Source organism: Stegastes partitus, unplaced genomic scaffold (genome assembly GCF_000690725.1).
Source record: "Stegastes partitus isolate 25-593 unplaced genomic scaffold, Stegastes_partitus-1.0.2 Scaffold367, whole genome shotgun sequence".
Classification (NCBI taxonomy): Eukaryota; Metazoa; Chordata; class Actinopteri; family Pomacentridae; genus Stegastes; species Stegastes partitus.
In genome coordinates, this window is record NW_007578098.1 from 283,447 (window position 1) to 293,402 (window position 9,956).

The window sequence follows — 9,956 nt, forward strand, 5'->3', positions numbered from 1 at the left end:
GACGGGTGCAAAGCAGGGACAGAAGAACAGGTGCCCACCACAACAATTTCACCTGTCTGCCCAATAACACACACACACACACACACACACACACACAGCAGCAGCTATATTACATTTCAGCTCTAATTGTAGCCACATTTGCGGCACTTTCACAGGAATGAAAGAGCAGAGAAGTGGACCAAGTTTTAGATGTGAGCTATTTCCATTGGATGTGATCATATCCTGACACGGAGCGACACAGAGCCAGACACAAGAGCAATGTAGCCTCAGCGAGTCCTACAAGCTGTGTAGCCTGCAGCACCTGAAAACAGGAGGTTATAAAATGCGGCATTATGTTCTGCAAGTTGTGTCATGAGCACTGGCCAGCGAGCAGACAGACATGTATCAGGGCTGATGATGTGGAAGGGGACTCGCAGGTCAAGAGACACAAAATAGTTCAGCAGGCACATGTGATATATTTAGTGAGGCCATTGTTTGTTTTATTTAGAGAGCGAATTGAGGATTTTCCAAACTGCAGGGCCCCTGAGGTATTTTATCAGGTGTACAGTCCGCCATATGTTACACATTAGTGCGCTGAGGGGAACGCTGGTTGCAGATACAACCTATAAAATGTTTGGAACTTCAGAGGACAGGGGGGTCGACAATTGCTCGCTTCAGAGCTGGTGGATATGTGGGAAACACTTATATGCAAATGAAACTGCGTCAAATTACAGCCCAAATTGCCCCAGTATCATTAAAGAAAATAAACGTTAGGAATCTGCGGGATTGCAGCAGGTCATAAGAATATTAATTCATTGAAAATAGATGTTTACTGTTGCAGCCAATGAAAATAAGAAGAGGGAAAAACACGGCTAATAAAGGCCTTAAACTTTCTGAGGCTTCCCAGACTGAGCTGTGCCTGTGCGGTGTGGTTAGTGCAGGGAGCAGGCCGAGTTCAGGCAGATGCTGGAGGTGTCTGCAAACCCTGCGCGGGGCATTACGGGACCGAGGCCAAGAAGAAGCCTGACAGAAGGAGAAAAAGGCGTCTGTGCAGATGGAAAAAGTTTAGTGTTTCTTGAATCGCGGCGCTCGATGAATATTTCATCGTGAAATGGCCATTTGTCACTTGTAGGTCTGTGACATCTCTTGGTCATATGATGTCTGGGTGGTGACCTCGGTGAACATGGGCAATGGAGCACCAAAACCTACTGAGTGGAACTCTGCATGGCTCTGTCAGAGCAGCTTGTAATGTGGCTCTTGGCTTTGTTCATCTATTAACAATCACATTTTGGTGCCAGGCTCTTGGTGTGTGTGTGTGTGTGTGTGTCTGTGTGTGTGTGTGTCTGTGTGTGTGTGTGTCTGTGTGTGTGTGTGTGTCTGCAGCCCTGCTCTGAGTCTATTCATACTGATGGGATTTTTGTTTTTTTAAAGGACACTTTGCTGCTTCACATATTTGTCACTTCTTTTTTTTTTTTGTAAATATTTTTAGTCAATTTTAGATAATATGTTGACTGAGATCTTTTTTTAAGAGTTTGTTCTTTAATACTGAGGCCGACGTGCTGCCTTTGACGCCGCTCTGTGAGCGTCTCTGTGCGTAATCCTGCACGTGAACGCATCATCTGTTTCAAAATCTAAATAACTTTAAATCCGGAACACGACGAAGAGCATTTATTTTAGTGATTCCCGCGCCTGCGCAGTGCGTACCAGTAGAAAGTCTAGCGGACTAGTTAGTGAGTCCGAGTCAATAAGTGCTGACTGCACCCGATGGCAAATTGGAAAAATTGCTGCGTTTGGAAAACATAATCATCCGAGCACATCATGGCTGCAAACGCTCCTCCTTCGTTATTAATAATAAAGAAAGAAACAGAATCCGAGGCTGCGATGTTTAATTTATTATTATGTAAGCTATTTGAAGAGTGATTGTATGGTAATTGCTCATTAGTCTTGTATATTTATCGCTGCACCTTATGTCGAGGCCAGGGGAATTGTGTAGGGTTCATTCTCTCGTTTCAAGGATCAATTTCAGAGGCAATTTGTGAAACAGGACAGATCAAGTTAGACGTGGTTTGGAGACAGGGTCGGCCTACAGGTGCCACCTCACACACATTTCTGCTGCTTTGTGAAATAAACCCAGAAAGGCTCCCTGCGCTGTTGACAAACTCTCCAAAGCCATCCTTTCAGAAGCCACTTCTCCCAACTTAAAAGATTTCAGCTCGATCAATTATTGACTTTGCGCACTAATACGGAGCCTGTCTTCTGCCTGTTCCCTCCCTCAGCCACTATTCACATTAGTGGTGTCAGCGGACGTAATTATACCTACTAATTGCAGATTAGAGGTTTTGGGTCAGTGGGGTCACATGATAGGAGCGACTACTCTTTTCAATGACGGATAATCATTTCAGGTTGCTGACTAAATGTTTAATGCAGCGGGGGCTTAGATCCAAAACGTCCAAAAACGGGCTGAGTGAATATTTAAGGAATAATCACATTTTTTTTTCAGGAGCTGTGATGATTTATGGGGGAAGTTTGGCCCTTGGACCGAGCGCAGCAGCTTCAGTTTAGATAAGCGGGTCACCAAAGGTCCCCACAGCTGGCCCTTAACGCGCAGCACGAGTGTGTAGAAGAAAGATCTGATATGTCAGGGCCCACTTCACATCATAACGCGCACACACTGTTTGAATTGTGTCCAAACCAATTATATTCATGTGACTTTAGTCTCAAATAGCGCAGCACCGTCCTCCAATAAGTGCAGCATCTGAAGGGAAAAGCGCGTTTTTTTTTCTTTCTTTTTTTTAAAGACGCAAAAACATAATTATTTAAATTTCAGGTAAAGCTGCATGTTTTGGAAAATACATGCGCCGTTTTAACTGAGATGATTTTAACCGGATTACATCTACACGTTTATTTTAGGCTTCCTGCTGCTTTTGTTATTGTTAGTTTCAAATTTTAAAAACTTTAATGTTCAGAATAAAAAGTCACCTGCGTTTTTATTTGCAATTTAAATTGTAAAAACAGCTACACATGCCAATTTGGTGACATTTTGTTTTAAAATATTGTTGCGTAAAAGTGCAAAATAGAAATTTCCGCAAAATAAGATGTATTTATTTCTCTAAACAGAGCTGCCGCTAATTTATAGGGAGATTTTCTGGTTGAAATCAGACGCGTTTAAATTAATCAAACTGTGCCAGGCTCTAATGAGAAGCCTGTCCTGTCTCCTGTGTGTCCATACAGGCGCACACAGAGGAGGAGGGGAGGGGGGGGAGAGAGAGTGCGCCAAATTTGTTTGCGGCGGATCAAGGCTCACCGCCTCCACTGCACTTTCTTTATCTTAATTCCAACTTGAAAAGATATAATTATCTAGTTTGAACAGGACTGCTATCAAATCCTTCTTTATAGGCAGGGTAGGGAAAAGCTCGAGTGGATTGTGAAGCTCTGAGCCGCTCGGTGTTGCCCGAGATAGGAGTAATGAAGTTGTGGAGTCCGGAGATACAAAGGGCATTAACCTCATTAGCATGAAACCTTTTCTTCTAACTATTGTGGGACCCTTTCAGTCCTCTAATCCCCCCTATTTCAAAGCTGGGTTTGTAATAAAGCTTTTAGGGTTTTTTTTTTTTTTTTCAAAGCTAATGGTATTCTCTATAGATTTTTATTGCTGTTATAATCTATGGACCGATTAAGAATTCCCTATATGCCATGCCCCCCAACCCAAACCACAAAAACAGCTCTTTTTACTTTAGGAAACAATTAAACAAACACATGCACCTCGCACTAGAAAAAAAACAAAACACTGCAGTTGGGTTGAATTCACAAGAAAAAAAATATATAATCCAGTTTAAATGTCTGATTTTTTTTTTTTTTTTTTTAACTGAGCTGCTCTGTTTATTGTTTTGTTTGTGTGTAAATAGGGAATAATTTCCTGCTGTAAATAACATCTTTTGAGTTGAGCCCACAGGCTCCTAAAGAAGTCCTGTAATGTTCCCCGTTCAGTCCAAAGTAGCAGCTTGCAGCATGATGGAGCCCATAAGACAAGATTTTAAACAAAGATCCCATTTTGCGGCACATTGCAACCTTCCCTTATCGCGTCGTGAGGGGTAGTCAGATTGTACTAAATTATGTCCAACCAAGCCCCCTTGGATCCGTGGATTAAGAGATTAAAGTGGACCACTGGGCAATGCATCCCCTTTCCCCCTCATATTACTCGCATGATAATTGCCCAAACTGATTTGCACTTTCACAAAAGCTTGTAGGGACTCTTTGTAGCTGGAGCTGGAGCAGACGCTGCAAGCCCCTGGAAAATAAAGCCACTGCAGTCTGTGTCAGAAACAAATGCAAGAGCGGAGGACAACAAATTACAAGCTGCAGCATTTTTCTCTCTATGTTTTTTAAATCAGCCTCAAACTCTGGTGTCCTGACGCCACATCAGCAAACCTCACTGTGCGCTCTCACTCCAAATTGTTCTGCACAAAATAAAGATCATCGCCCTCCGTTTTTTTTTTTTTTTTTTTGTCAGAGGCCTGCATTCAGCTGCCCGGTGTAATCAAAAGCCTATACTTTTACTGCGCGCAACATATTGATAAAACTTTATTGACAAAATATTGACAATTACATACTTCTTGGAAGTATACTTTGTGTTAAAATTGTAGCAAACTTAACACAAACACAAAAATTATTTACATTCTGTAAAAGAGGGTTTAACAGAAACATTAACTTTTAGCATTTCTGTACATGGAATACGCTCAGTGCTTGGAGTTTTTTTCTGTCAATTCTTGCATTTAGTCCTTCGTAGCAACTTTCACTGGAGGGTCAAGTCCTGACAGAAGGCTGCATGGGGCCACAGCGACACATTGGTAAAGCTTTAGGTTAAAGGAATGTCCTGATACCGTCCCTTTAAGTACTTTATCTGTGGTCTGATTCACTTTTTAGAAAGAGTTTTTTTTTTTTTTTCCTCTCATCGAAATCCACTTTTTGTTCTTTTCTTTAAAAAACACTATAACGCAGCACCGCTACTTCATATGTTTTCACAATCACTTTTACACGAGAATCATTAATTAAAGACTGCACACTTTGTAAAAAGGAAGAAGCACGACATCTCTCAGTTTTGAAAATAGAGTTAAAAACAAAATTGATTCTTTTTTTTTTTTCTTGGTTTGAGAAAACTTGTCAAATTAAAAACAACTACCAGGAAAAAAACTATACCATGCAATTCAAGTTTTACAAAAAAAAAAAAAAAAGCAGTTTGGTGTTTTGGTATCTTGAGTGGAAACATTTGAAAAAATAAAATAATTTGCTTTTGAAAAAGAAACTTCTGAAGTGCAAACGTCCAATATGAATTGGAGAAAAAATAGAATTATGTGGCGGTAGGTGGGGGATTGTAGTGGTGGTGGTTGGTGCGTGGAAGGGTTCAGGTAGGTGGACTGAGACACTGTCAGTCACATTTTCCTGGGTCATTTGGACTGACAGACCCGCCTGGTGACAGCAGTGCCAGTCGGGTTTCTCTCACCCTCAGCTGCCGATCTCCGGAGATCTGAAATGTGACATTGGCTTTGTACCCTCTCACTGTCTTTACACGGCATCCTTTATCCATGTCCTCCTTCATTCAGACGCTTATATAGTCTTTTTCTTAATCGTCCGAAGTGACATCAATTTCCTCTGGGCTCGCCTGTTTAGTCGCCAGTCTCCACCGGTTTATGTGATGCGATCCTTTCTTCTTCTGCTGAGACTCCGAGCCCTCCTCCTCCAACTTCTGTCGCTTGAACTTCGTCCTTCGGTTCTGAAACCACACTTTTACCTGAAGAGGCAAAGAGAGAAAGAAAAGAGTGGGGAAGAAAAAAAAAAAAAGAAACCCGTATCAGTATCACAAGATAAAGCGCGATTGGTCAGTGCGTAAAACCACGCGTAAAAGGAGAATAGCAGGGCTGGAGACAGACAGGCAGGCAGGCAGGCAGTGCGGTGCAGTGGAAATAAAAAGGCAAACTGACTTGCACTCGAGAAAACAACCGTCACAATAAACAAAGATCAATTATAATTTCAGGAGAGCATGAATTTAAAACTGAAAAGGCCCAAATAAAAACATAGGAATAGTTACTCAAATTATTATTTATTGACTCCAAAAAGAAAGCGACACCAGCCTCTAAAACGTGTTTTAGTGATATAACGGTGCCACATAAATGCCACATTAAGCTCTAAAATAAAAATGGAAATAAACTGAAGACAAGGAGCTGCAATAAACTAAAATATGTTTGAAACAGGCTCATAAACCTCTGGTGTCTGGGGAAACTTTAACGCCTCATCTAAAGTAGGTCAGAAGACATTTTCGTAATATTTCTGTCAACATGTGAGTGTTAACAGAATAACAGTGACCGCCTCTCTCTGGATTGTTTAACATGTATTTTCACACACACTCCTCCAAACCGACGTGTTAATAATCGGTGCCACCCCATGGGGAATTAACAACATCTAAATCGATAAATTATCTGCTCCTGCTTTGTCACTCTGCAGCCCTTTTAGCTCTTAAATGGCAACTGAGGTGCATTTAATAAGCCTTCAGTGGGCTAATTGAAGTAGGTGATGGTTCATTTCTCCCTTCTGCTCCTCTAAAGGCCCCGCCGTCCAAAGGAGACACAGCGGACAAAAGACAGCGGCTGATGGGCTCAAACAGCATCTTAAATATGGCAGGGGGAATTCACTGAACCCGCCCGGCTCTTTGTATCGTCTATCCCATAAAATGGTTAACTGGTTAATTTGCCCTCCATTTTGAAAGGCAACATTCTCCCCCCAAAACAAAGTAATTCAACCCCTCCTAAAATGAGGTTAGGCCCATACAATGACGGTGGATTTGATCCAGCAGAAAAGCCTCTGTCTTCGATTGACAACATGCATTTATGGACTCTGGTTTGTAGAAACAAATTGGTGGCTGATTATTTAAAATTATTGTTTTGCAAATGATTTTACTCTCCTTTAGTTTCGTGCGTAAACGTGCAGGCGTTCCACAGCGAGCGGCCTGATTTTAAAGGTCTCTATTACGCACAGTGCCACGTTTAAGAAAAACAAAAATGTTGCATATTGTCCACTTTATCTGGAGAGACGTGAGAAATATTTATGCATAATAACAATTTAAATGACTACAAAGTCCAAGTAGGTGCGTTTCTGCAGCCAAAACGTTGCACAACACACTGAGAAGCAGCAGAAAAATAAAGCAGAAAATAAGCGCATTGTTGCCGTGTCCAGGCGCGACACACAGCCACACTGTGAGGTTAAATGTTGAGTAAAATTCAGTGTTTCTTACCTGAGTTTCTGTGAGGCTAAGGCTGTGGGCGAGCTGTTTTCTTTCTGCTCCCACCACGTAATGGTTTTTCTCAAACGCGTGTTCGAGCCGCAGGAGTTGCGAAGGTGAAAAAGCTGTCCGGATTCTTTTGGGCTTTCTGGCCAGCGCGTTGTGCAAAAGGAAGCTCTCTGGACTCGTTTCATTACCTGGGAACGAGCAGAAGACGAGGATCCTTAATGACTTTTTCAAAAATATATTTTTGTTTATCATGGATATTAACATTTCCATAACAATCCGGAGGCCGGAGCACAGCTAGCCCTCAAACAATAGTCTCCTGAAGGCAACACTGGAAATATGGCATGATAATAATGTCTGCAGAGAAGCTGCACACCAGTCAATAAAAGAAGATCATTTATCGAAAACGTGTGCATTTTAAATTATTGCCTATTGTCGACTTTCTTCAGCTAATATTTGTCAAACCCTTCGCTTGAAGGGAAGAAGGAAACAAAACAAAGCAGAGGTATAATCCTGGGCTTAATTAAATTAGCTCAAAAACAGCCTTTGTGGACAAAATCTAAATAAACAGCAGCCAAGAAGCACTTGGAAAATAATTAACTATAAATTGCTATAAAATATAACAATATTGGTTTTAATTTCTCAGAAAAAACGAATAATCACAAATAGAAATACCATCAAACGAGCGACCAAAAGCAAAACAAGTAAGAAACAATTTAAACGTCTCAGTTAATAAAATTAAAATTTACTCCATATTTGCCTCGTGGTAGTCTTAGAAAACGACCAGCAGCAGAATCAAATAACCATCTGAAATGTTGTTTTTTTTCCCTCGTTAAAAACAAAAATGTGCAGACCTTTGCAATTAAAATATGAAATAAGTCCAAACCGCAGAGCAGTGAGACGCATTGTTTCGTTTTTAGTCCTGAATACAAATCATCTGCTAAATATAACCTGAACACTAACAGGGTGCAAATATGTCAGAATTTCTAGTGGTCTTTTTTTAACCCTTCACCAGACTCTCCAGGTAGCAGGCGGCTTCACCAGCCAAGCAACAATTACTCCTTCACTCGGGCACATGATTTTTCTTTCCTCTAAAATAAAGAGAAGAAAAACACTACAAGGTCGCTTTTAGAGCGAAATACCCCTTTAAATACGAGTTTGTTTTGCCCTTTGGGATAATGAGCTTTAAAACTGTTCTGCTTCACAGATTTTTAATTCCATCTACATCCTGCTCTCTGCACTGATGGAGAGAGAGAGAAAAAAAAAATCACACCACAGCAGCTCGGCGCGTTTCGTGCGTAAAACTGAGCCAAACGAAACACTTCGATAACTTACCTTGAAATCTGTGTCCCAAGTACCTATATCTGTGTAATAACCAGGGGTAGAAAGTTGAGGGGTCCCTTTGCTGGCTGGCAAAAAGCGGATGCGGACTGTGTGAGGATGAAAGCGGGTGAGCGGCCAGAGCGTGCGGCGGGGCCACCGGGTGCACCGGGACGGCGGAGTTTGGCGGATGAGAGACCGCCTCGGCGAACACCAAGTCCGGGTTAGAGTAGACGCCCCTGCCGCCGGAGTGAAAGCCGTTCAGAAATGGGTTCATCTGGCCGGAGTTTGCATAGCTGAGAGCCGCTGGCCTGATGGGCTCCTCGGAGCGGGACGCCGGTACAGGATTATCCTTCGCCACTAAAGACTCTATAGTAAAACACCTCTTGGGTGTAGGTTGAAACATGGTCTGATAGTCCAGGTTCCCCAGTTTAAGTTAAAGTTGTCGTAGGCGCTCTTGCTTAAAAAATACTCCACACCCAAGAAAGGAGGAAAGTTTCTCTGCGCAGTAAATAAGTTGGGAAAAGGCGGCAGTGTCGAGAAAGCCAAAATAAAAAGTGCTCGGCTACTCCCAGACTAATCCATGGATGTGATCGTTTTCCTCGCCGGGTTCGTGCAGGCAGATTTGTTAGTTCATGAGCCTAATTAGCGCTGCAGCCCCATAAACAGCTTCCTCTGAAGGCTGTAATGGCATGGTGATTGGTCGCTGCCGCTGCTGCTCGCCTTAAGGTGGAGAAGGGGAAGACGCTTAAAAAGTGCGTCAATGGGAAGCAGGGGCGCGGAGAGGCGGACTCGAACGCGCAACACGGAACGGATTCGTCCAGAGAGGAGCCCCCGCGTACACGCGCGCACACACACAGACACATGCACGCACACACACTCTAACGCGCACATATCTCCAGGACATTTAACACATTCATCCGAACCAGTAGAAAAGCTCAAGGTAGTGTGCTTATTTGCATTTAAGGCCTGTGACAGGTTCAAACTGATTTTTTTTTTTAGAGTGTGTGTTGGCAAGTGATTATTTTTAATTACGCACAACAATGTTGCGCAAACATCAAATCAGCTCTATTAAAGTCTATTTCGGAGGCTGTGTGCGTCGATGATATTTAGCAGCAGCTTAATTGCGCCATCAGTCAGTCGGACTTCATTTATTTCTGTTTTGTTTTGTTGTGTTTTTTTTCTGGACGTTTGTAGAAAATTTGTTCTCGTTTCGTTCCTGCTTGTTTCCAATTTTTCTTATTATTTTTTTGTAATTTTGGGAGATTCTATTAGGATACGTTTTAAATTGAGGGCTCTCTTTCATTTCTGCTGGATGGGATGTCTGGAGGAGCGGAGAGGCTGCAGCTCAGATTTTAGAGCTTTTTTTTTTTGTCAA

The 9,956-nt window shown here is 42.2% G+C and overlaps 1 protein-coding gene across 1 annotated transcript; it reads right to left on the reverse strand.

Moving 5' to 3' along the window:
- Positions 1 to 5,237: 5,237 nt before the first annotated feature.
- emx2 (empty spiracles homeobox 2) lies at positions 5,238 to 9,327 on the reverse strand. Its single transcript, XM_008284626.1, has 3 exons — positions 8,594 to 9,327; positions 7,265 to 7,449; positions 5,238 to 5,767 (listed from the first exon to the last, which is right to left on the reverse strand). Exons 1-3 carry the CDS (start codon positions 8,982 to 8,984, stop codon positions 5,600 to 5,602), a joined length of 744 nt encoding a protein of 247 aa, XP_008282848.1. The 5' UTR covers positions 8,985 to 9,327; the 3' UTR covers positions 5,238 to 5,599.
- Between the last annotated feature and the right edge of the window lie 629 nt (positions 9,328 to 9,956).